Source organism: Malassezia japonica, chromosome 9 (assembly GCF_029542785.1).
Source record: "Malassezia japonica chromosome 9, complete sequence".
Lineage (NCBI taxonomy): Eukaryota > Fungi > Basidiomycota > Malasseziomycetes > Malasseziales > Malasseziaceae > Malassezia > Malassezia japonica.
In genome coordinates, this window is record NC_083378.1 from 294,786 (window position 1) to 317,583 (window position 22,798).

At 64.7% G+C, this 22,798-nt stretch overlaps 14 protein-coding genes across 14 annotated transcripts; 7 read left to right on the forward strand and 7 right to left on the reverse strand.

Annotated features, from left to right (window-relative positions):
- Nucleotides 1–28: 28 nt before the first annotated feature.
- Nucleotides 29–2,032, reverse strand: GRS1 (glycine--tRNA ligase; the record flags this gene model as incomplete). The annotated part of the gene is made up of 1 exon (XM_060268164.1): nucleotides 29–2,032. The coding sequence occupies one exon, from the start codon at nucleotides 2,030–2,032 to the stop codon at nucleotides 29–31; it is 2,004 nt and encodes a 667-aa protein (XP_060124147.1).
- Nucleotides 2,033–2,217: 185 nt separating this feature from the next.
- MJAP1_004248 (uncharacterized protein) lies at nucleotides 2,218–3,967 on the forward strand (the record flags this gene model as incomplete). Its single annotated transcript, XM_060268165.1, has 2 exons — nucleotides 2,218–2,408; nucleotides 2,431–3,967. The coding sequence occupies 2 exons, from the start codon at nucleotides 2,218–2,220 to the stop codon at nucleotides 3,965–3,967; spliced, it is 1,728 nt and encodes a 575-aa protein (XP_060124148.1).
- On the reverse strand, nucleotides 3,968–4,913 carry MJAP1_004249 (uncharacterized protein; the record flags this gene model as incomplete). The annotated part of the gene is made up of 2 exons (XM_060268166.1): nucleotides 3,968–3,999; nucleotides 4,025–4,913. 2 exons carry the CDS (start codon nucleotides 4,911–4,913, stop codon nucleotides 3,968–3,970), a joined length of 921 nt encoding a protein of 306 aa, XP_060124149.1.
- Nucleotides 4,914–5,028: 115 nt separating this feature from the next.
- CKS1 (Cyclin-dependent kinases regulatory subunit (Cell division control protein cks1)) lies at nucleotides 5,029–5,476 on the forward strand (the record flags this gene model as incomplete). The annotated part of the gene is made up of 4 exons (XM_060268167.1): nucleotides 5,029–5,066; nucleotides 5,168–5,319; nucleotides 5,342–5,394; nucleotides 5,468–5,476. The coding sequence occupies 4 exons, from the start codon at nucleotides 5,029–5,031 to the stop codon at nucleotides 5,474–5,476; spliced, it is 252 nt and encodes an 83-aa protein (XP_060124150.1).
- Nucleotides 5,477–5,592: 116 nt separating this feature from the next.
- On the forward strand, nucleotides 5,593–8,720 carry MJAP1_004251 (uncharacterized protein; the record flags this gene model as incomplete). The annotated part of the gene is made up of 10 exons (XM_060268168.1): nucleotides 5,593–5,662; nucleotides 5,685–5,770; nucleotides 5,793–5,906; nucleotides 5,929–6,587; nucleotides 6,610–7,371; nucleotides 7,399–7,704; nucleotides 7,727–8,042; nucleotides 8,065–8,249; nucleotides 8,272–8,638; nucleotides 8,661–8,720. 10 exons carry the CDS (start codon nucleotides 5,593–5,595, stop codon nucleotides 8,718–8,720), a joined length of 2,925 nt encoding a protein of 974 aa, XP_060124151.1.
- Nucleotides 8,721–8,734: 14 nt separating this feature from the next.
- Nucleotides 8,735–9,295, reverse strand: MJAP1_004252 (uncharacterized protein; the record flags this gene model as incomplete). The annotated part of the gene is made up of 2 exons (XM_060268169.1): nucleotides 8,735–9,260; nucleotides 9,282–9,295. The coding sequence occupies 2 exons, from the start codon at nucleotides 9,293–9,295 to the stop codon at nucleotides 8,735–8,737; spliced, it is 540 nt and encodes a 179-aa protein (XP_060124152.1).
- Nucleotides 9,296–9,368: 73 nt separating this feature from the next.
- On the forward strand, nucleotides 9,369–10,930 carry PRM1 (plasma membrane fusion protein prm1; the record flags this gene model as incomplete). Its single annotated transcript, XM_060268170.1, has 3 exons — nucleotides 9,369–9,637; nucleotides 9,660–10,835; nucleotides 10,885–10,930. The coding sequence occupies 3 exons, from the start codon at nucleotides 9,369–9,371 to the stop codon at nucleotides 10,928–10,930; spliced, it is 1,491 nt and encodes a 496-aa protein (XP_060124153.1).
- A 71-nt stretch (nucleotides 10,931–11,001) lies between these two features.
- On the reverse strand, nucleotides 11,002–15,099 carry SMC4 (Structural maintenance of chromosomes protein 4; the record flags this gene model as incomplete). Its single annotated transcript, XM_060268171.1, has 3 exons — nucleotides 11,002–13,383; nucleotides 13,406–13,483; nucleotides 13,507–15,099. The coding sequence occupies 3 exons, from the start codon at nucleotides 15,097–15,099 to the stop codon at nucleotides 11,002–11,004; spliced, it is 4,053 nt and encodes a 1,350-aa protein (XP_060124154.1).
- A 614-nt stretch (nucleotides 15,100–15,713) lies between these two features.
- Nucleotides 15,714–17,135, forward strand: MJAP1_004255 (uncharacterized protein; the record flags this gene model as incomplete). The annotated part of the gene is made up of 1 exon (XM_060268172.1): nucleotides 15,714–17,135. The coding sequence occupies one exon, from the start codon at nucleotides 15,714–15,716 to the stop codon at nucleotides 17,133–17,135; it is 1,422 nt and encodes a 473-aa protein (XP_060124155.1).
- A 651-nt stretch (nucleotides 17,136–17,786) lies between these two features.
- Nucleotides 17,787–19,808, reverse strand: MJAP1_004256 (uncharacterized protein; the record flags this gene model as incomplete). Its single annotated transcript, XM_060268173.1, has 1 exon — nucleotides 17,787–19,808. One exon carries the CDS (start codon nucleotides 19,806–19,808, stop codon nucleotides 17,787–17,789), a length of 2,022 nt encoding a protein of 673 aa, XP_060124156.1.
- Nucleotides 19,809–19,898: 90 nt separating this feature from the next.
- On the forward strand, nucleotides 19,899–20,233 carry lsm8 (snRNP Sm proteins; the record flags this gene model as incomplete). Its single annotated transcript, XM_060268174.1, has 3 exons — nucleotides 19,899–19,926; nucleotides 19,949–20,117; nucleotides 20,140–20,233. The coding sequence occupies 3 exons, from the start codon at nucleotides 19,899–19,901 to the stop codon at nucleotides 20,231–20,233; spliced, it is 291 nt and encodes a 96-aa protein (XP_060124157.1).
- Nucleotides 20,234–20,272: 39 nt separating this feature from the next.
- ERG6 (sterol 24-C-methyltransferase) lies at nucleotides 20,273–21,440 on the reverse strand (the record flags this gene model as incomplete). Its single annotated transcript, XM_060268175.1, has 2 exons — nucleotides 20,273–21,308; nucleotides 21,433–21,440. The coding sequence occupies 2 exons, from the start codon at nucleotides 21,438–21,440 to the stop codon at nucleotides 20,273–20,275; spliced, it is 1,044 nt and encodes a 347-aa protein (XP_060124158.1).
- Nucleotides 21,441–21,624: 184 nt separating this feature from the next.
- MJAP1_004259 (uncharacterized protein) lies at nucleotides 21,625–22,013 on the reverse strand (the record flags this gene model as incomplete). Its single annotated transcript, XM_060268176.1, has 3 exons — nucleotides 21,625–21,704; nucleotides 21,727–21,934; nucleotides 21,957–22,013. 3 exons carry the CDS (start codon nucleotides 22,011–22,013, stop codon nucleotides 21,625–21,627), a joined length of 345 nt encoding a protein of 114 aa, XP_060124159.1.
- Nucleotides 22,014–22,076: 63 nt separating this feature from the next.
- Nucleotides 22,077–22,744, forward strand: ASF1 (Histone chaperone asf1; the record flags this gene model as incomplete). The annotated part of the gene is made up of 3 exons (XM_060268177.1): nucleotides 22,077–22,134; nucleotides 22,160–22,210; nucleotides 22,233–22,744. 3 exons carry the CDS (start codon nucleotides 22,077–22,079, stop codon nucleotides 22,742–22,744), a joined length of 621 nt encoding a protein of 206 aa, XP_060124160.1.
- Between the last annotated feature and the right edge of the window lie 54 nt (nucleotides 22,745–22,798).

Here is a 22,798-nt window from a genome sequence, read left to right on the forward strand (position 1 = left end):
GCGTCGTGTTGCTACTTCGGCCGACTACCTATGCCTCCACATCCTGCGTGCCGGTGTAGGCGGGCAGGATCTGGCAGGCGCCCTTCCAGTCGAGGCGGCCGTCGCAGAGCTGCTTGACCACGTCGACGACCTGGTCGACGGTGCCGATGCGCTGCGAGGTAGTGTCGCGCTCGCGGAGGGTGATTGTTCCCTTGGACACCGACGCAAAGTCGATCGTGCACGCAAACGGCGTGCCGAGCTCGTCGTTGCGCGCGTAGCGGCGGCCGATCGTCGCGCTGCTGTCGTCGATGCGCGACGCGATGCCGAGCGAGCGCAGCTTCTTGCTGATCTGCTGCGCGAGCGGCGAGAGCTGCTCGTTCGAGGAAATCGGCACGATCAGCACCTTGAACGGCGCAACAAGCGGCGGGAGCGACAGGACGCCGCGCTCCTTGTCCTCTTCGCGCGACCAGAACGAGTGCTCGAGGAGCGCGTAAAAGATGCGGCCGATACCAAAGGACGGCTCGATGACGTTGGGGGTAAAGTTGCGCACGCTCTCCTTGATCGTCTTGTACTCGACGGTGAGGTGCTCGTTCGTAATCGAAAAGGTCTGGCCGTTGGCCTCGAGCGAGGCGTTGCCGGCAGCAAGGTCCGCCTCGAGCGCCTTCAAAGCGTCCTGATCGAGGTTGTTGATCGTGTCCTCGATGAGCTTGGCGTCCTTCTTAAAGGCGGGGCCGAGTACCTTTTTGTTGAGGGTCGGCACGTACTTTTGGTAGACCTTGGGCTGCTTGAGCGGCTCCTGGACCATCAGGTCGCGCTTCGTGCGCTGGCTGTGCATGGTCAGGTCAAACGCGCTGCGGTCCGCACAGCCGACACACTCGATCCAGCCGTAGCTGGTAAAGAGCTCGGCGTCCCAGCAGTCGCTCGCGTAGTGCGCCATCTCATTGTCCATGTGCTGGCGGAAACGCAGGCGCTGCGTGTCGATACCAATGGCCTCGAGGAAGAGGTAGATGCGGCCCAGGAAGTAGCCGAGCGTCTCGTTGTCGACCATGCCAGAGCGAACGGCCTCGCCGATCGTGATGTGCTTCACGGTGGTCTCGCCGGCCTTTTGCACGTCGCGGTGCAGCAGCGGCACGACAATGTTCTCCACCTCGTTGAAGCGCGCGTGCGTCTTCTTCTCGGGGTCGACATAGTGCTCGATCTCGGCCATGACAAACTCACGCACACGCAGCAGACCGGCACGGGGGCTGATCTCGTTACGGAAACTCTTGCCGATCTGCGCACTGGCGAACGGCACGCGGCCGTTGTTGAAGTCGAGCAGACGCTCAAAGTTGACAAAGTGGCCCTGCGCGGTCTCGGGGCGCAGGTAGCCCTTGGTCTGGCCCGTGGGGCCGATGTAGCTCTCAAACATCAGGTTGAACTCGGTTGGCTCGGACACCTCGTTGCCGCTCGCGGGCGCGCGGATGTCATACTTCTTGATGAGCTCCGCGAGCTGGGCGCCCGAGTAGTCGTCAATCTGTGCAAGAATCTTGTGGAACTCGGCGACCTGCGCGTCGTCAAGCTTGACGGCCACCGCCTTGGCCTTCTTCTTGGACTTTTTGTCGTCGGCAGCAGGCGCGGCGGCGGCAGCGGCGGCGGCGCCGGCGCCCGACTCCTTCGCACGCGCCTCCTCATCGCCCTTGAGGCGCGCCTCGAGCACATTCTCCACCATATGGTCCGCGCGGTAGATCTCACCGGTCTTGGTGTCCTTCACCATCCAGTCGGCAAACTTGTCGACGTGACCCGAGGTCTTGAGCACGTCGGAAAGCGTCATGATCGTCGTGTCGAGCTCGAGCATGTCCTCCTCAATGATAAAGTGGCTGCGCCAGTGGTTAATAATGTTCGCCTGGAGCGCCGCACCGCTCGGTCCGTAGTCGTACAGACCCGCGACACCGCCGTAGATCTCAAAGGCCTGCGTGTAAAAGAAGCGCTTCGTCATCAGGCCCTCGAGCTGCGCACGCTCAAAGGGGTGCGCGTCCTTCTTCACCAGAGACACATCGGGTGCCTGAGCTGCCATCCTCGTAATGGCACACGTCGAAAAGTGGGAGCGAGAGCTGAGAGGTCGTGCTAGGTAGGGTGCTGCTCGGAGTGCCGTCCAAGCCTTCCGCATCCAATGCCAAGGGCCGCCGTCCTTCGGTGTGCTTCTTTGTACATCACATGACTCGGCGCACGGCCAGCCACGTGGGGCGAACGAGCCACACGATGTTCGTGAGGGGGCTCCGCAGCGCCTGGCGGCCGTACGCACGCGCGTGCTGGACGTCGAGCGCGTTGGCAGGCGGCGGCATCGCCGCGTACACAATTTCTTCGAACGCATGGAATGATGCGCGCGAAATTCCGCCGCCGACCGAGCACCGCTTTCCGCTGTGCTCGGTGCAGGCCTGGGGCAGCAATCGGTACGCCGCGCGACTTACCCAGCAACAAGGTAGCAGCACCGCAGAAGAACAAGGCGACGGTAAATGTCCCGCTGGAGATGCCGGCGTTTGACGGCGTCGCGCTGCGCGATCTCCAGCTCAGCGAGACGTACGGCGCGGCGGTCGACGCCCACGGCGACGTCGTCCAGTGGGGCCTCGGCTTCTCGGACGAGCTCGACCCCAAGACGAGCCTCACACCGCAGCGCACCCTCACCGGCAAGGATATCGTGCGTGTGCAGCTGTGTGGGCCCAAGATTTATGCCTTGTCGCGCAGCGGCGCCATCTACGTCTTTGCGTCGCAGCGCATCCACCAGCTCGTCCCGACCTCGTGGCTGAACAAGCTCCCAGGCGCCGCCGCATCGATCGACTACGTGAAGCTAAGCCCGATGCAGGGTTCACGTAGCGCCTCAGCGTCGTTTGTCGCGATCGCTGCGGGCGAGCACCACTTGCTCGCCCTGGCCAAGAACGGCTCGGTGTGGTCCGTGCCGGTCGACGAGCACGCGAATGCGTACGGCCAGCTGGGCTACACGCGCACGACGATCAACGCCGCGTCGGCCTCGGATGCGCACAAAGTGCAGCCGATCGACTGGCGCCTCGAGCCCAAGGTCGTGGCGCGCTCGCCGGCCGGAGGCGCCGCCGAGGTGCCGCTCGACGACCTTCCCGCCGGCTCGGTGTGGGTGCCGCCGAGCAGTATCCGCTTTGCGACGCAGATCCGCCCGGTTCCGTCGCTCGATGGCGTGGTCTTTGCGCAGATCGCTGCCGGCCTCGAGCATTCGGTCGTGCGCACGCCCGAGGGCCGCGTGCTGGCGTGGGGCCGCAACGCCAACGGCGAGCTCGGCCTTGGGGCGGGCGTGCACATCGATACCGTCGCCGTGCCGAGCGAGGTTACCTGGCCGCGCTCCGTGGTGGGCAAGAATGCGCAGTGCACGAATGTCGCTGCCGGAAGCAACAACACCTTTTTTGTCGTGCAAAGCACCGGCGCACCGGAGGAGACGGTACCCGAAGCGGCGCGTGCGCTTGCTTCCGTGCAGCAGCGCATCGATGTGCTGGCGGTCGGTGCCGGGCAGCGCGGCACGCTTGGCAATGCGCAGCGCAACCAGCTGAGCAATGTCCCGGCGCGTGTGCGCACCGTGTCGGGCCTGCAGGAGTACTCCGAGGCGGCGCGGGCCATGACGCCGATCCCTGTGCGCTCGCTGTCTGTCGGCACCGACGGCCAGGTGGCGGTTGTGATGGACGCGCCGCCTGTGGGTGACGAGACGCGCCGCGATGTCTACGTGTGGGGCGCCAACGACCAGTACCAGCTGGGCCTCGGCAAGCGCTCGAACCTCGCGATGCCTGCGCTCCTCACGCTTTCTCCCGAGGGCGACGAGGCGGCGCGCAATGCACCCGTCCTCAACCGTGTGCTGCTGGTCGAGCGGCAAAAGGTCCCTGGCAAAGCGTACGATCCCCACGGCAACGGGACGCAGCGGGCCTACCATGTCGAGCAAGACATTGTGGCGGGCGGCCAAGGCATGGCAGTCTACGGTCGGATTGTTCTCTAGTTACTCGCCATAGTACTTGGTGTTTTCCCAGCCTGTGTGAGTCAAAAAGAAACGTACCCATCTGCTCCTTGGTCCAGCCCAGCACCGTGCCGCTCTGCTTGTCGTAGGTGACATAGTTGAGGCGGCCCTGGCGCGAGGGGTCCTTGGTGATGTCGTGGATGCGCTGCATCTGGGCGTCGGTGAGTGTAACGAGCTGAATGTTCTTGCGCGCACGGCCCGGGTTCGTGCTCTTCGGCAGAACACCCACGCCGCGCTGCACGTTCCAGGAGAGGACGACCTGCGCCGGGGTAACGTCACCGCCGATCTCCTCGGCGATCGCCAGCACATCCTTGTCCTTAAGGATCGGCGAGTCGGCCTGGCCAAGCGGCGTGTAGGCCGTGACAAAGATGTTGTGCTTCTGGCAGAGTTCGAGCACGTCCCAGTCCTGGTTGTAGGGATGCGTCTCGATCTGGTTGTTCGCCGGGACGACCTTGGCGTGGGCCAGGAGCTCGCTGAGCGTCTTGACGCTGAAGTTGGACACGCCAATCGCGCGCACCTTATCCTTGCGCGTCTCGAGCAGCTTCTCCATGTCCTTCCAGGTGTCGACGAACGAGACGTTGTCGCCACTCGACTGCGGCCAGTGCATGAGGTACAGGTCGATGTAGCCCACGTTCAGGCGCGAGAGGCTCTCGTCGAACGCCTTCTCGACATTGCTGTGGTCGGCGTTCCAGAGCTTGGTCGTGACAAAGATCTGGTCACGGGGCACGCCGCTGTCGCGGATCGCCTTGCCCACGAGCTCTTCGTTGGCGTAGAGCGCGGCAGTGTCAAAGTGACGGTAGCCCGCGTCGAACGAGACGTTCAGTCCGTTCTCCAGATCAAACTTGCCGGGCGAGCCCATCCAGCAGCCCATGCCAACGGCAGGGATCTTGGCACCGGTGTTCAGCGTAAAGTACTTCTGGTCCGCCATCGTAGGGTAGAGGAGTTGCCACACACCGCACGGGCCGTCTGGTCCCTACGTCATTCACGTGACGCTGCGGCACGAGGGGCTGGCAGGGGCGCGGCGAGCGAGGCGCGTGCAGACCATGTCGAACGAGCCTTCGTACGAGGAGTACGTGGAGCGGTACGTATCCTGGCTGATGAAAGCATCCACTACTCGGAGAAGTACTCCGACGATCACTGGGAGTATCGGTAGGTGTTTGGCGCGCGATTGGGCTTACACAGGCACGTCATTCTCCCGAAACCGTTCCTGAAACGGATCCCCAAGTCATACTTTGATCCCGAGGAGCCGGGCGTGCTCCGTATTTTATCTGATGCGGAATGGCGGGGCATCGGAATTACACAGAGTCTCGGTTGGGAGCACTACGAGGTGCATGGTACGTGCTCCGACTCACCCAGCACCCGAGCCGCATATCCTCCTGTTCCGCCGCGAAAAGGACTATCAGGAAAAGGTAGGTCGTCTATCTAACGCAGTACGGGCCACATGGGAAACCATCGGACGCGGCCAGGATCAAAGGCGCGCAGGGCGCATAGCCGACGGCAGTGCGCGCAGTTCGTCCATAGCTCAGCGGGGTAGCCAACCTATCGCTCCGACCTGGCCGGATCAGGATCTATGCGTCGAGGATGTATGCGGCTCCACATCCGCCGCCATGGTGCCCACCGAGACGGAATTCGCGTGCGCGCTCGAGCGGCCGCGCGACGTGGTGCAGGCGACGTACGGTAGGTAGTGAGCCTAATGTAGCTGAGTGTGGCAGTATTCAAGGGACGGCCGAGCGCGTCGAGGCGCACTACCGGCACCTCTTTCGCGACACGGAGCGGCGCATGCGCGTACGTCTATGCACTCACCCAGATCCCGCTGCTCGACGTGCACAATGTAGACGTGCTGCTGGAGAGGGCACAGAGCCCCGAGGGGCGCCGAAATGGCGTGCTCGTCCGCTGGCGGTGCATGGTGCAGGATACTGGCGTAGGTACTGTGGCTGACGCAGCTGGGCTGTGAGCTGTTCTTGGGCACGTTGCAGGCAAATAAGCAGCCGGTCTGCGGCCTGTACGGTGCCGAGGCGCGGTATGAGGGCGAGGACGCGGTCGACGCCGCGGCACCGGGGAATATGGCCGAGCGCCTTGCGTTGTTTGGCGTGTCGGTGCCGGGCGAATCGCCGTGGGCACACCAGCTGCTCGCCGGCCAGAGCGACGAGGACGTCGCGGCGGCACTCGGCAAGATGGCGATTCACAGCGACGAAAAAAAGACGCACGCCTCGGAGCGCACACCGATCCCAGAGCAGCCGAGTATCACGGCGCTGCTCAAGCTCGCGGACGTCGACAAGGCCGAGCAGCTGCGCACGACCGAGATCGTGGACGTCGTCGGGCTCTTGGATCTGAGCTTTATCCCGAATCCCGACCTGCCGCTCGGCGACGAGAGCACAGATGCCGCGGTGCCGCAGCTGCCGTGCATCCATGCGCTCTTCTTTGACAAGGCGACCGAGCGCGCGTCGCTCCTGCCGCTCCTTGAGCACGCGGCGGTGTCGATGCCGCGCGCGTACGCCACGCCGATCGACGCGCGCACAGCGCTGATTGCGCACCTGGCCGAGCACCTCGGCGGCGACGCGCTCGCTGCCGAGTTCCTGCTGCTCGCCCTCCTTGCGAAAATGTACGTCGCATGCCTAACGCAGCCATATCCGCCGCCCTGGCCTCGCGGTCGGCTCCTTGTCGCTCAATTTGTCGAATGTGCGCTCGACCACGCCGCATACCGCGCTGCGCAGCACGCTCGAGGCGCTTGTGCCGGCCGTCGTCGAGGAGCGCCTCACGCTCGCCGAGCTCAACGATCCGAAGCGCACCTACTTTGTGCGCAGCACCGATGCGGGCATGACTGCAGGACGCCTGCAGCTCGCCGACAACACCTGTGTGCTCGTCGACGAGGTATGCATGGGCGAGGGCCAGCTCCTGGACGCGGGCGTGCGCAACATCCGCGCCCTCGCGGGCGTGATGCAGAGCCACACGCTCTCGTACCAGTTCCCCTTTTCGGAGATCGACCTGGACACGGACTTGAACGTGGTCGTGCTGAGCACCGGCAAGTCGCTCCTGCCCGCCGACGTCCACGTGCCGCTGCGGCCGGCGGCCGGCGGCGCAGTGGACCTCGGCAAGGCCGCGCTCTCCGCTTCGCCGGCCGCGCTGCAGGCGTGGCGCGCGTACCTCCTCACGACACGCCAGGGCGACGCGCGCGTACCGGAATCCATGTCCGCGCCGGTCCAAAACTACTTTGTCGAGCGCCGCCAAAACGGGCCGCGCTTCGCGTATACAGAAGTCGACCTGCAGCGGTGTCTCGGCATCGCGCGCCTCGTCGCCGTCTCTTTCGGCCTCGATGAGCTGACCGAAGAGGCGTGGCAGCACGCGACGCGTCTCGACGAGGCACGCGCCGCCCGCCTCGCTCCGTAGTACCTCCACATGGTCCAGGACCGTAGCCAAGACGAGGCGTGGCGCGCACGGTACGAAGCCAGCAAGGCGAGCGGTGTCGAGCGCGTGCAGCGTGCGTCTGGCATGACTCCGCGGCGCGAGTCGGGGCCGTGGACGCCGCGCACGCCGCGCGAGACACCGCCGGCACGGAGCACACTGACGCCCCGCAACGCTACGCCCAGTGCTGCGCATACGCCGTTGCAGCGCAAAGGCGCGTTTGCGAGCCCGGTACGCGCGCGCGTCGCGGACGATGCGCCGACACTGCATGCAGAGGCGCCGACAGCAAGGACGTGGAAAGAGAGGGCACAGGAATGGTACGTCGCGTGCCTCACACAGGGCGCAGCAGCTCCCGGGTGCGGCGCAGTCGACCTGGCAAGGCATCGAGATGGAGCTCGAGCAGGCAGTGTACGCGCCCGAGCTGGGTGTGCCGATTGCTCTTACGCTGCATGCGCTCTCGCTCCTCTCGCAGCTCATGCTGCCCGGCTCGGCATTCGCACTGCCCGGCGTCTCGTCGAGCTACAAGCCGCCGAGCCAGCGCAGGGGGCACACGCGCCTCTTTTCCGACCGGCGCCGCGGCGACGCGGGCAAGGGGTACTCGGCGTACCTCGGTCGCATGCTCGCGGCGCAGCGCACGGCTGCGCTCACGTATACAGTACGTCGCTTCTCTTACGCAGTCGCGCATGCTCTCGCTCGCCCTAGTCCTTGCGGCGGCGTACAATGCATACCTCTTGTTCTCGCGGAGGCGCGCGTACCGCCTGTGGTACCGCGACGAGAAGGATGTCTTGCAGAATCCCCATGCATCGCTCGAGGAGCCGCCGCGCGACTCGCCGCCGCCGCCGACGTGGGAAGAGCGCGCTCGGTACGTGACATGGCTGACGCAGCGACCTCGCCCTGTTCTGCGCACGCCAGGTTCCGGTGCTGGAATGGTTTGTGCCCCCGCCCCGCACGCGCCCGGCGCCGCCGCCGAGTCAGCGCGTGTACACGCTGCGTGTGTGGGACGTGCTCGAGGCGCCCCTCTATGTCTTTTCGTACGTTGCCTTGCTCACCAGACTCTACTCGCCCGCACACGCGCTGTGGTGGGCCGTGTCCGGCTCGCTGGGCATGCACGCATTTACGACCTACGCACTGACCGCCGTGCTCATGGCCGCGTTCTCGTGCCAGACGTACTTCCTTGCGCTCGAGTATGCGGCGCTGGTGCGCGACCGCCAGGTGCTCTCTGGCGAGGTCCTCCGCGAGTACGACGAAAAGGTGCGTCGTTCGTCTAATACAGTTTGTCATGCCGCGTGCTATGCCACTTGTGCGCGACGCGTCGACCATGACGGATTCGTAGGCGCGGATATGTAGCTACAATGCCTCGGGACTTGGTCCACGGGGCTCGTACGACGGCTCGCGCCGCCAGCCACTGTCGCGCGGAGGCTCGGCGCGGTCGGGTGCGGGCGGGCGGCCCCAGCCCCGGTCGCGCGTGTCGTTCCCCCAGCCCCGGTCGCGTGCATCACGGCCCCAGCCCCGGTCGCGGGGCACGTCGCGTCCCCGGCCGCTGCCACGATGCCGCTCGTCGCGCCGCTCGTCGCGCCGGGGCCGCACAGGCACATCGAGCGACGGGTCTTCTTGGAGCACTGCACGAATAAGTGCTCCGTCAATTTGGCCATGGTCCATATGTTCCACGGCCTTTTCTGCGTCCTCAAAGAGGTCGTATTCGAGAATAGCGCTGCGCCGCGCCGTGTCTCTCCGCACGCGAATACGCGCCAGCGGCCCGTACTGCCCGAAAATATCGTCCAGGTGCCGGTCGTCCACATTGTCCGTCAGCCCATAGAGGTACACGTTGGGCCGTGCATCGCGCTGCGGCGGTGCTTCGCTGTGCGGCGACGCGCTCCTTTCTCGCGACGCCGACCTCCGATCTCCCATGGAGGCTTAGTCAACAAAGAGCCTTTGTGCGCACAAACCACCTTAAATAGGCGGCGCGCGCCCCAAAGCCGGCATGCGCGCCGCGCCTGGGCTCGTTGCCGTGGCTGCGGCTACGGCGTGGTACGCATACAAAGGCATAGCAGCCGTCCAGCGGCGTGCGGCGCTGGCGACGAGCCTCTTGGCAGACGCGCGCGCGAGTATGGAGCATGCGTGCACCTCGGCAGACGCAGCCGTGCACACGCTGCGTAGCCTCCCTGGCGAAGTCACATGGCAGATGGGCGAGCAGAGTCTGCACGGCATTGAGTCGACTGTACGCTCGCTCGGTAGGATCCTGGTTGCGTGGTAAGTCCTTGTTCTGATCCAGCCTGGCACTGGCCGAGATGGCATTCGATCTCGTCTGCGCGACGTACCGCTCTTTTTTTCTCTGTACCGTACAGCTGGTCGTGCAAGGGACGCTCGCGGTCCTCGACGCGGCGACCGAGGCGATAGCCGATGCGGTCAAGGCCGCAGGCCAGGCGCTCGAGCTCGTGCTGCGCACGCTCATGAATGCCGCGCAGGGCACAGCGGACGTCGCTACCGATACCCTGAACGGCGTGCTGGGTCTCTTTGGGCAGCACATCCAAGCGCCACAGTGGAGCGAGCCGGCTGCCATGCAGGTCCTGCGCAACATCACACTCCCGCCCGCGCTCGTGCACCCGTTCCAGGAGCTGAGCACGCAGCTGCCGACCGTCGACTCGCTCCGTGCCGCGACCAAGGACACGTTTCACTTGGCTGTAGGCAACGTCCAAGACAATGTGAACCGCAGCGTTGCCATGGTCAGTCTGCGCATGCCGCCCCGAGCGCCGATAGCCGACGCAGCGCCAGTGTGTGCGCAGATGGACTGGGCGCTGCTCGACGCGTGCCGCGCAGCCGTGCGGCGCGCCGCCAGCATGGGCTATATTGCCGTGGCTCTCGGGGCTCTGCTTGCATTCGGACTGAGTTTGTGTGCGTATGGCCTTCCGGCGATGCGCACTTCGTACCCTACGTATGGGCGGCGTGTCGGTGCGCACTTCGTATCGGCCTTGGGCACGCCGCTCGTCGTCTTTCTCCTGGCTGCGCAGCTTCTTCATCTCGGCGTCGTGCAAGTCCAGCTTGGATCGGTGCATGTGCTTTTGCAGCGGATCCGCGAGCTGCCGACGCTGCCCGACGTCCCGTGGCCACTCGTTCAAGTAGGCAAGGACGCGGCCGATGCCGCCAACGCGCAACTCGGCGCGGCGCAGGACGACATAAATCGTGCGCTCTCGGACAGCGTGCACCACCTCGTCCCCGGGGCGCTCGACACGCTCAATGCGGTCCTGGATTTATTGTCGGGCACCATCCGCGATTTGCTCGGCAGCACGCCGATGCAAGGGCCTGTCTCGCAGTTTGCCATGTGTGTCGTCGGGAACAAGATTGCAGCGGCGGAGCATGCGCTGGCCCTTTTGCAGAGTGCACTGCATCTCACGCTGCCGACCCTTGAGGCGCCCACCCTTCCTACTACGACGCTGCTGCAGCCAGTTGCGTCCGCGCTCGCCCGCGATGTATTCCAGCCGCTGACACGTGTCCTGGAGTCTGACGCCGCACAACTTTCGCGCGACCGCTTGGTCGTTGGGCTGATCTTGGCGGGCAGCGTATGTGCCCTTCTTTTCTCCGCCCTGGTCCACGCCCAGGAGCGGTCCCTAAAAATACTACAGTAGCGGTGCGTGCGTTCCGCTCGCCTTGGTCGGCGACGCAAGCACCTTGGCTGGCGACGGGGGCACGGCCGGCGCATGTAGGTCCGTATTGTCGATCGCCAGGCTCTTGGTACAGTTGGCCGTTTTGTACACACCCACGAGGCGCGACGACAGCTCAAACATGTTGTTGCGCAGCGAAATGATGATGAACTGGGCGCCGCGCGTGCGCTCTTTGATAATGTTGGCAATAATCGACACATTGCGGAAATCCAGCGCAGCATCGATCTCGTCCATGACATAGAGCGGCGTGGGCTTGTAGGCGTGCAGCGCAAAGACCAGCGCGAGACTGCTCAGCGTCTTTTCGCCACCGCTCAGGTTGCTGATGTTCTTCCAGCTCTTCTTGGGCGGCATCACGCTAAAGATGATGCCCTCGCTGAACGGATCAAGGCTGTCGACCAGCTCGAGCTCCGCATTGCCGCCCAGCGTGATCGTCTGGTACATCTCCTTGAGCTTCATCGAGATTTGCGAAAAGCCCGCCATGAACCGCTCGAGACGCTCTTTGCGCAGCGCCTCGAATTGCTGCTGCGCCTGATCGCGTGCCTCGGTCGTCTGCTCCAGGTCCCTGGCACGCGAGAGGAACGTCTCCTCGGTCTTGCGGTACTCGTCAAGAATGTCGATGTTGATGGGGTGCGCGGCCATGCGCGCCTCGAGCTCAGACATGGCCGCCTCGGTGGCGTGTGCATCGAGCGCCTCGAGCGCGGCTTCTTCGAGTTCTTCGAGGTGCGTCGACTCGGGGCGCAGCGAGGCGTGGGGCGTCGCCGAGGCTGAGCGGGCCACGTCCTCGGCCTCTCCCTCATCCTCGGCCTTGGTGGCCGCTTGCTCTCCTTCTTGCTCGTCTTGCTCGCTTTGGTCGCCTTCTTGCTCCGCCTCCTGCTCTGCCTCGGGCACGTCGTGCAGTTCGAGCTGGGCATGTTTCTCCTCCCACGTCCGCAGCTGCTTTTCGTGCTCGGCGACACGGCGCCTGAGGTCCTCGCGCTTCTGCTTGGTCTCCACCTCGAGCTTGCGAAAGACACGGAGCGAGTCGGTGTGTTCGTCGAGCTGCCCCTGCAGCTCTTTGCGTGCCTCGCTCTTTTCGTCCGCATCGTACCGCGCCGTGTCGAGCTCCTTGCGTGCCGCATCGGTCGCCGTTTCCTGCGCGCTGATCTTTTGCTGGAGTTCTTCGAGCTCTGCATCGATCGCTTGCAGTTGTTCCTCGCTCGACGCATGCGTCTTCTCGAAGCGCTTCAACTCGTTCTCCGCCTTGGACTTGGCGAGCTCGACCTTGGCCTGACGCTCGGTAGCGAGTTGGATCTTTTCGCGCGCGCCTTCGACCTTGCTTTGGAGCGTGCGCAGCTCGACACCGCCGACCTCGAGGATCTGCTCCTGCAGCTCGCGGATTGCCTGCTCGATCGCACCACTCGTCGCCTCGAGCTCGGCCAGCGCGGAGGCGTGCTCGTCGAGCTCCTCGTCGAGCTCGGCGATGCGCGCCTCGTCGCTGTCGTTGCGGTCCGGTGCAGACTGCAGCGCTTTGAGGTGCTGCGTTGCATCGGCGACACGCTGCTCGCCAGCCTGCACGTCCATCTCGAGCATCGCAAGCTTGCGCTGGATCTCGGGACCACGCTGCTCGCTCGCGCTGTGCATTGCAACAAGCTGCTGCAGCGATCTGCTGTGGCTCTCGAGCTCCTGCTGCGCGAGTTGTGCGTCTTTTTGGAGACGCGCAGCCTGCTCGCGCGAGATTTCGCCCGCGCTCAGCTTGGAGGACATGAGGCCCTGACGCGGTTTGCCGCCTCCGCCCGACATGGTACCGCTCTTGTCGATCAGCTGGCCATCCTCGGTGACGACGCGCCAGCGGCGCTTGCCGTACGCGATGCGGGTCGCCTGTGCGAGGTCCTTGGCGACGAGCGTATCGCCCAGCTCCGAGTAAAAGACGCGCGCGTACCGCGGATCCTTGCACGTAATCAAGTCATAGAGGCGGGGCACGTTCTCTGGCGTGGTGATTGGCGCCATGCCCTTGGTGTTCTCCTTGACCTTTTCCAGGACAAGGAAACGCGCGCGGCCGACATTATGCTTGCGCAGGTGCTCGATGCTCTGCTGACCTGCCTCGACAGACTCGACCAGGATATCATTCAAGGCACGGCACGCCGTGCTCACCGCCCGGTCGTACCGGTCGGGAATCGTGCCAAGGCTACCGAGGCGGCCGTGCAGGCCCTGCAAGAGGCCCAGCTCTGACTGGCGCATAAGGCTGTTGAGCACCTCGTTCTGCGACTGATTCGACTCCACTGATGCGATCGCGTCCTCTGCCGCGCGCTTGGCCGTCTGTGCTTTGATACGCAGCTTGTCTTCTTGCAGGCGCATCGACTGGGTAAGAAGGAAGACGCACCTCGATCATCTCTGCATCGTCCGCGGCCTTGTCCGAGAGCGATTCGTGCTCGGTCGTGAGGCGCTCCATTTCGGCACGCTGCATTAGCCACAGTTACATACCCGTTCCTCGGCCTCGCGCTCGAGGTCCCCCAAGCGCTCTTCCGCATCGATACGGCGCTGTGCGACCTCGTCGCCCCGCCCGGCCAGCAGCTCGCGCTCCTGCTGTGCGACATTCCGCGCGGCCGTGCGCTCCTGGATCTTGGCGGCCCACGGCGCGAGCTCCTGCTGCTTTTCCTCGATCGCATCGTTAAACACGCGCGTCTTGCTTTCGAGCCCCTCGCACATGGTCTGCAGAGCCGCTTGCTCGCGCTCGAGCGACGACTCGTGCGCGGCGAGCTCGGCAAGGATCTGCTCGAGCTCCTCGCCCGCCTGCTGTGCGGCATCCCGTGCTTCCGACGCGCTTGAGCGGCCGTCGGCGAGGCTCGTCGCGAGCTTTTTGCGTTTTCCGTTCAGCAGCTTGGAGCGCGCACTGAGCTCGACGTGCTGCTTTTCCTCGCGTGCAAGGTCCTTGGCCAGCGCCTGCACCTTTTTTTCGAGCTCCGTGCCGGCTGCGTGGAGCGCGTCGAGCTCGGTTTGGAGCGACGCCGAGGCCTCTTTGGCGTGGCTGTGCTTTTGCGACTCGGCCTCAAAGTGCGCGTCGAGCGCCGTGTGCTCCGCGGTGGCGGCGGCGAGCGTGTTGCGCGACTGCCACATGAACTTTTGCCATAGGGCCGACTGGTGTCGCATCAGTGCATTGTGGTCGCGCAGGTACTGCTCGGCGGCGCGCCGCTTGGGCTCGAGGAGGTCCATTTCGCGCTGCACAATCTTGACGCGGTGCAGCTTCTCTGAGCGGGCCTCATTGGCGGAGTCGACTGCCTGTGCGTGTTCCTGGATCGGCTGCTTGAGGTCGCTTGTGCCAATTATATCCTCGAGATATTCGAGGAGCCCCTCCTCGTGCTCCGTCTTGGCCTTGGGCGGCATCTGTGCGATGCTTTCGACCTCGCCCTGGAGGATGAGGAAGCGTTTGTGGTCCAAGTCGATGCCGCGCTGCTTGAGAAGCGCCGTGACTTCTGTGAATGACGAGCGTTTTCCGTTGATTGTGTACTGCGACGTGTTATTGCGCATCGCGGTGCGTGCCACAATCAGGCGGCTGTTTGGCACAACGGTAAACGCCTCCGAGTCGGGTGTGTCGACGATTTCGCGGAACCACACCTCCACCGTGCACTGGGGCGGGGCCGCGATGCCCTCGCGGTTATGGATCAGCTCGCTCAGGCGCCCCTGGCGCATCTTGTTCGCGCGCCAGCCAAAGACAAAGAGCAGCGCGTCGATCACGTTGCTCTTTCCGCTGCCGTTGGGCCCCACGACGCTCGAAAAGGACTTGTGAAACGGCCCAATTTCCTGGCGGCCCGCATACGACTTAAAGTCCTGCAAAATGAGCTTGTGAATGACCAGCCGCTGCTGCGGCGGCGCCGGAGCGGCCGGCGTGCGCACCGGACGCGAGACGGTCCTGCCCGGCGTCTGCAGGGCCGTGCGGCGCGCCGGCGTCGCAAACGGATTCGAGAGCATGCGTCCCGGCGTCTGCATCATACGCGCGCGTGCTGGCGTCTTGGCCGACGCCGGTGTGGCCGGCACGGCGCTCGGCCCCGCCCCCCCGCGCGACGCGTCCGGGTCCATGGCGTACGGTGCAACACCTCCAACACACCACGCGTCGCTCACGTGACATGTCCCGTTGGTATGTGCTTTTCGGCCGAGTGCTAAGTCGCAAGGGGGCCTGTGCACTGCGTTTTGCTCTGCAACGCCGGGGCCAGCTGCTTTTCGGCGCGGGCATGTGCAGTCGTCTGGACGGACTTGCCCCTGGAATCTGTCTGTAAAATATGAGTCGCTTGCCGCCGATCCTGCCGCCGCCACCTGGCGGGCAGTCGAGTGGCCATTCGTCCAACGTGTCGAAACTAGCCGTGCCTGAGGGGTACGGCCCGAACTCGCCGGCAGGATCGCCGCGCATGATGCTCTCCCACCACCTTCCCGGAAAGATGTCGCCGTACCGCGACTCTTCTGCGCGCTTTCAATCACTAGGAAGTCCTAGGACGAGCAGCCCGCGCATCAGTGCTTTGGCACGCGACGCCGCGATGAACACGTCGCATTACCCGACCTCGTCCTCACGGCCGTCGTCCCCGTCGGCGCAGGCGTCTGAGCGCTCCTTCTCGCCATCGCCCAGCTCGGCTGCACAGAGTGCAGCTGCGCGTATGAGCAGCCGGCCACCACTGCGTCGTGGATCCGACGCCCAACCCATGCCACGCAACCTCTCGGGAGACGGCGCGGTGTTTGACGAACTAATGCACACCTCTCGCTCAAACTCGCCCGCCACCGAAGATGCCCGCCGCGGCTCGAACCCCTTGGTACAGCCTGCGCCCCAGCGGCCGTACGGCGGCGAATTTAGCGGCAGCGGCCGCTACGGCGACGCGTACGGGACATCATCCAAGCGCGACTCGCTCCGCGAAGGCTATCGCTACGGCGCCCCAGGCGCGTGGCGGCCCCAGAGCAACCTCGGTGGCCGCGAGAATGCTTCATGGCTGCAAGAGAATAGAAACTCGCCCTTTGCCTCGAGCGCCGTGCGCGGCGGCGGAGAGGGGCAGGAGGAGGAGCGCGGCTACGACGGCGCGCCCGAAGGCACGCCACGGCCTACGCTGCGCATCCCGGACGAGCGCCGGATGGACACGGGCTCGGCGCACTCGTCGCCGGGGCCATCACCCTACGCGAGCGCCGCGCCGACGCCGCCGCCGGGCATCACCTCGTTTTCGCGCGCGGGAATGCGCCCGGGCGAGCGGTACGGCGAGTACGGCAGCGGGATGTACCGCTCCTCGTCGTTCACCGGCGCACAGGCCTACTCGCACGCGCAGCTGCCGTATCCCCGCGGCATGGCCTACCGCCCGCCAGAGTGGCAGGGCGAGGGCTACGCATCGGACTCGGTGGCGGGCGAGGGCGAGTACCGCAAGCCGAAGTACGAAGAGGCGTACGGCGAGTATGCGGACGCGCCGCCTGCGCCTTACTATCAGGGCCAGGGCTATGCGTACGGCCGGGGCCACGACGCTGCATACAAGTACGGTGCGACGCGCGGTCAGCCCCATGCGGATATGGACGTGTCGTCGGAAGAGGAGGCGAGTGACACCGAAAAGGTGGCCGCCACCGCGGCTCCAGCACGCTACACGCCGAAGCAGGCCCCGGCGCAGGTCACCGAGAGCGACTCGGGCGGGCCGAAGCTGCATGTGTGCGATGCATGCAGCAAGACCTTTAGCCGGCGCTCGGATCTCGCGCGCCACCGGCGTATTCACACCGGCGAGCGCCCGTACCCTTGCGACTTTCCGGGGTGCGGCAAGAGCTTTATCCAGCGCTCGGCTTTGACGGTGCACTCGCGTGTGCACAGCGGCGAGCGGCCACACCAGTGCGAGTTTGAGGGGTGTGGCAAAAGCTTCTCGGATAGCAGCTCGCTCGCGCGTCACCGCCGCACACACACGGGGCGCCGCCCTTATGTGTGTGCGGTGCCGTCGTGCGGCAAAATGTTTACCCGCCGCACGACACTCAACCGCCATGTCCGCAGCCACCAGCTTCCGCTGAAGAAGAGTGCCGCTGACGACATGTACAAAGACGACGACGAGAACGCTGAAAGCGATGAGGAGGATCCCTCGGACGAAAGCAGCGAAGAACGTGCGTAGTTTGGCTAACCGCAGAGTAGTGTCTTTTTGCATAGGCTTTGCCGCCATAGATCGAGTTATGAGCATGTTGTGGATACAGAAAAGAGAGGGTGGGAAGAGGAGGTGGCGGGGGCGGAGGGCGTATGGATGGGAGGACAGATGGAGCGAGTATCACTAGAGATAGCATAGTGCAAGGACAAGAGAAAAGAGGTAGCGAAAGCACGGGCAGTCGCCGAGCAAAACAAGGCCACACAAGCACAAAGGCGGCGGCGGCCAGCACACCCTACCGAATTCGCAGCAATGCACCGCTACAGTTTCTGCTTTTTTCGCGGTCGTATCCGCGCTCTATCCATGCACAATAGGGGAATCGACTAGGATCTGACATGATCTCGGCATTTTTCCCCGTAGCAAAGCCACGCCCTCGGCTACCCCGCAGACTCTGCTTCTGGCACTGCGCCTCTTGCCCATGCGCTCTCCTTTGCTTTCCTCTTTTCCCCTTCTTTTTTTCCCTTCCCCGCTTCTTTGCCTTCCCCTCCCGCTTCCTTATCGCCTCGCACCAGCCACATGCCGCACGAACCACCTACTCCACCTCTCCATGGACCGTGCGTCGCATCGCCCACGCGGCGATCTGCGCACGGAGCACGTCTTCTATCACCGATCGCAGCTACATGACTAAATCACGCGGTGCTTATCCGCGTCGCGGAACGCGTTGGCCTGCTGCAGCACCGGGCTCGAGAGCTTCTGGTCTTTGGGCGCACGCAGGCCCGACGGCGTCGTCGCCGGGGCACCCGACGGCTTCGTCTGGCCCGGGACGTCGACGTGCGTCGCGTCGTGCACGGCCTGGTGCAGGACCTCGCCCTGGGTGAGGTGCTGCTCGCTGGCGGTCGCCAGGATGTGCTCCGGCACGCTCGACGCGCGCTGCGGCAGGCCGAGGCGGTGCACGCCGTCCTCGTGGAAGTGCGGCGTGTCGTCGAGCACGCGGTGCACCTTGTCGAGGAGGTCAATGTACTCGGTATCCTGCGCGTCCACATGGAACGGCACCGCGCGGCGGTGCTCCGTGTCGTGGTGCGACGCCGGGGCATGCAGCGAGGTGCGCAGGTGCTCGAGCTCGTTGCGCACGCTCACGACACTGCGGTCGAACGCGTCCTGCGCGCCAGGGAAAAGACCGACGTTCTTGATCGGGTCCGGCGCGTAGGTCTCCGGCTCGCCCTTGGGCACCGCGGTGCCGACGACCTGCGCCCAGGTCTTGCCTTCGGCACGCAGGATCTCGGTCACTTCGTCCTTGATGCGGCGGGGGAGGCCCGCGCCCTGGTACGCCAGCGCCGTGTACAGCTGCACGGCGCTCGCGCCCGCCTTGGCAAAGTCGAGCGCGTCCTGGCCGCAGGAGATGCCGCCGCAGCCGATCAGCGGGATCTTGCCGCGGTTGCGCGCGTGGATCGTCGAGAGCGCGTGGAGCGCGAGCGGCTTGACCGGGGGCCCGCTCAGGCCGCCCGCCTCGTGCACGTACTCGTGCGAGAGCAGGCCGGCCGGGCGCGAGATGGTCGTGTTGCTCACAATGATACCGTCGATGCCCGTGTTCTCTGCCGCGTCCGACACGTCGTGCAGCTCGGTCTCGGACAGGTCCGGCGCGACCTTGACGAGGAGCGGGAGCGCGGCGCCCTCCGGCGCGGCCTTGACGACGCCGTCGCGCGCACGCACCACGTCGCGCAAGAGGCCCTCGAGCACGCTGCGGCGCTGCAGGCGGCGCAGGCCCGGCGTGTTGGGGCTGCTGACGTTTACGACGATCATGTCGGCGTACGGCCCGAGGCGCTGGACGCCCTCGACGTAGTCCGTGACCGAGTCCTCGCGGCTCGTCTTGTTCTTGCCGAGGTTAATCGACAGGAGGCGGTCCTGTTTCAGGCTGCGCGGCACGCCGAAGCGGTCGAGCAGCGCGGTGTCTGCGCCCGGGTACGCCGCAAAGAGCTGCGCGCGCGCGAGCTGCGTCGGGTCGCGCTGCACCTCCTCCATTCCGAGGTCCGTCACGAGCGCACGGCCGGCGGCGAGCACGCGGACGACCCAGCCCTGGAGGCGCTCGTTCAGGCGCTGCTCCACGGCCGCGTGGCCCTCCGAGTTGAAGCCCATGCGGTTGATCACCGCGGCGTCGAGCGGCAGGCGGAACATGCGCGGCAGCGGGTTGCCGGGCTGCGGCTCCGGCGTCACGGAGCCGACTTCCACGAGGCCAAAGCCGAGGTCAAACAGGCCGTCGATCGCCTCGGCCTGCTTGTCAAAGCCCGCCGCAAGGCCGATCGGGTTCGAGATCTTCTTGCCGAATAGCTCCGTGTGCAGCACCTCGTCGTCCACGCCGCAGTCCCGCGGACCGAGGCCCCACTTGAGCACCTTGACCGCAAACTTGGAGCCCGACTCGGGGTCGGTAAACAGCTGGAGCATCGGTGCAAAGACGTAGCGGTGCACGCCCGCGCGCGAGTCCATGCAGTACACGCCAAAGCATGCACCACCAAACAGCGCAACGAGCGTGATGGAACGTGCGACCGCACGGCGCGTCGCCTTGTTCACCTTTGGCGGCGGCGGCGGCGGCGACGACGGGAGGGGGCCCGGGCGGCCCTCCATCTGGATGCCGCGGCGTGCACTCATCTGCGCACGCCGGATAGGCGCCGCAGCGCAGCGGCGCAGGGGGGCAGCGAAAACGGCACGCATGCTCTCGACAAGAAGCCACGGTCCGCCGCCCCGGACCCGGTTTCCTTGCACGTGACGGCGGGCGGCCTCGGCGCGCCTTTTCCACACGCGATGTCCTCGCTGCAAGGCTACATGGAGCGTACGTCGTGATTCTTACCCAGAGCAAGTCCTGCTCGTGACGCAGGACGGGCGTGTGCTCGTGGGCAATCTGCGGGGGTACGACGCGCTGGGCTCGCTCGTGCTCTCGGAGTGTGTCGAGCGCATCTTTAGCCGCGACGCAGGCGTCGAAGAAGTGCCGCTGGGCGTGTATATCCTGCGTGGCGACAGCATGTACGTCTCGAGACTAACGCAGATCCCTTGTCGGCGACTTGGATCTCGAGCGCGACCGCAAAACGGACTGGGCGTCGCTGACGGCCGAACCGATCCCCGTGACCAAACACACCTAAGATACCCTTTGTTGTAGAAAAGATTGTGCTACTGTACGTCTACTGGGGCTTGCGAGCGACAAAGAACATCATGGGGGTGAAGAGCTTGGTCTGGCCACCGGCGACGAGCGCATCGGCAGCGACCTTCAGCGATTCGCCCACGTCGTAGGTGCCCTTGGGGACGAGGCCAAAGCGCTCGAGGATCTTGACCGCGTTCTGCGTGGTAAACTTGCCGAACCACGTCATGCGCCAGCACATCACCAGGTCCCACGCAGTCTGCACCTTGCGGATGTCGCCCTCGAGAGGGTAGTACCAGGGGATCTTGTCGCCCTTGTCGGCCAGGTCCTCGTCCACCTCGATCTGGAAGCCGACCGTCTTGAGCGCATTGCGCGCCTGGACAATGGAGCGCATCTCGGGGATACCGTCGCCGAGCTCAATGCCGTGGGCAATGCGGCGGTGCTCGGGGTTCGAGCCGTCGTAGTTGTCGGTCATGCACCACTCGTACAGACCAAAGATACCGCCGGGCTTGAGCACCGAGAGGATCTCGCCGTAGACGCCTTCCCAGGTGGGGGCGTGGCACGTCGCCTCGATCGCGTACACAGCGTCGAAGCTGTTGGGGCCAAACTGCTCCTTGAGGTTCATAAAGTCGCCCTTTACAAACTCGATCTGGTCAGAGAGACCGGCCTTTTCGGTATAGCGGCGGGCACGCTCGACCTGGTACGCATTGTTGTTCACACCAACAATGTTCACGCCGGCGAAGCGGGCAATCTCGCGCGCAGGGCCACCGACACCGCAGCCCACGTCGAGCACGCGCATGCCGGGACGCAGCTGCATCATAAAGGCAAGGTAGTGCTCGTGGCGGGCCAGCGCCTGGTAGAAGGCCTCGCCGGGGTAGTAGCGCGCAAAGTGGAAGTTCATGCCCCAGCCGTACTCGTACAGGTCCGTCGCACCATCGTAGTAGCCGTTCACCACCGAGGTGTACTGGTCCAGACGGTTCGCCTGGTCCGTCTCAGAGTCCTTGCGCGAGTCGCTCTGCCAGAACTTGGTGTAGTCGGCAATGCCCTCGTTGTTGCGGAGCTGCTGGTTGGAAGTGGTGCTGTCGTTAGTCTGCTCGTGATTCGCGTGGATTCTCAGGGACTTGAATGGGTTGCTCGAAAGCAATCTCTCATGAATGATCAAGAGAATCTTCTTCATCACAGAATCCACCTTGGGCTACGTACAGAGACATCGCGGTTGGTACGGAACCACGCTTTCCCAAAATGACCTGATCTCGCGCGTCTTCTGCGCAGCCCACGTGATGCAACCGCCGCCGGATCGGGCGTAGCGCGCGCGAAGAAACGTGGGCGTGGCGCGTGCAGCGTCGCGTAGGTTGTCGAAGGCACCGTCGTGGATGGGGGGGAATAGAGGGTATACTATGAAGACTGCTTGTAGCGCGAGGTATCCAGGATCTGTTTGCCACAGATAGCACACAGCCCTTTTTTGTACGCGCACGCTGCGTGAGAAATACGACGTACCCTGGCAGTAGGCCGCGCGCTCCTGCGACACGCGCTGCTTGCACAGCTTGCACTTGGCATCCAGGGGAGAGAAGCGCGCAGACTTTGACAGGAGCTTGTTCTCGCCGACCTTGCGTCCGCCCGGCGCGGGCACGCCTACGCCGCGCGCAGTGCCGGGCCGTGCCGCCGAGCCACTCGGCACGAGAAATCCGGCCGCGTTGCGGTTGCGCTGCATAAGTAACGACACGTACAAAGGGATCCGTCGTCGCTGTCTTGGACAGCGTCTTTTCGCACTTGGCACACACCATGGTCGGCGAGTCCACGTGGCCTCCACTGGCGCGCTTTACGCGCCTGTCCGTGACGCGTCCAGGATGTCGATTGTGCACTTGCAAAACGTCGAGATTATCAACAGCAAGGCGCGCTTCTCTGGTAGGTGGTTTGGCTAACAAAAAAGACCCGTATATCTTCAAGGTGACCTTTGAGTGCATCTCGCCGCTCGAGGATGGTACGTCGCGAGGCTCACCCAGACATCGAGTGGAAGTTGATCTACGTCGGATCCGCCGAATCGGAAGAGTACGACCAGGAGCTCGACAGCTGCATGGTCGGGCCGGTGCCGGTGGGCGTAAACTCGTTCGAGTTCGAGGCCGAGGCGCCGTCGCCGGAAAAAATCCCGGCGACCGACCTGCTCGGCGTGACGGTGATCCTGCTCACCGCGTCCTACAAAGACGCCGAGTTTATCCGGGTGGGGTACTACGTGAACAATGCGTACGAATCAGAGGAAATGCGCGAGGATCCCCCGGAAGAGGTGCAGCTCGACAAGGTCTGCCGCGAGGTGCTCGCGAGCAAGCCGCGCGTGACGCGCTTTAATATCAACTGGAGCGACCCCAGCCAGCCGATCAAGGCGCCGGAGGAGGCCCAGGAGGCCAATGCACAGACGACCGAGGTCGAAGAGACCGTCGAGACGACCCCGAACCCGTCCATCAGCGCAGACACGGCGGCAGACGTCGCTGCGAGCTCGTTCGTTCCCTTAGCGTCCTAGGACAAATACCCCGATTCCGACAGCCAGTCGAGAATGCTCGCAGGGCTCGCAAGC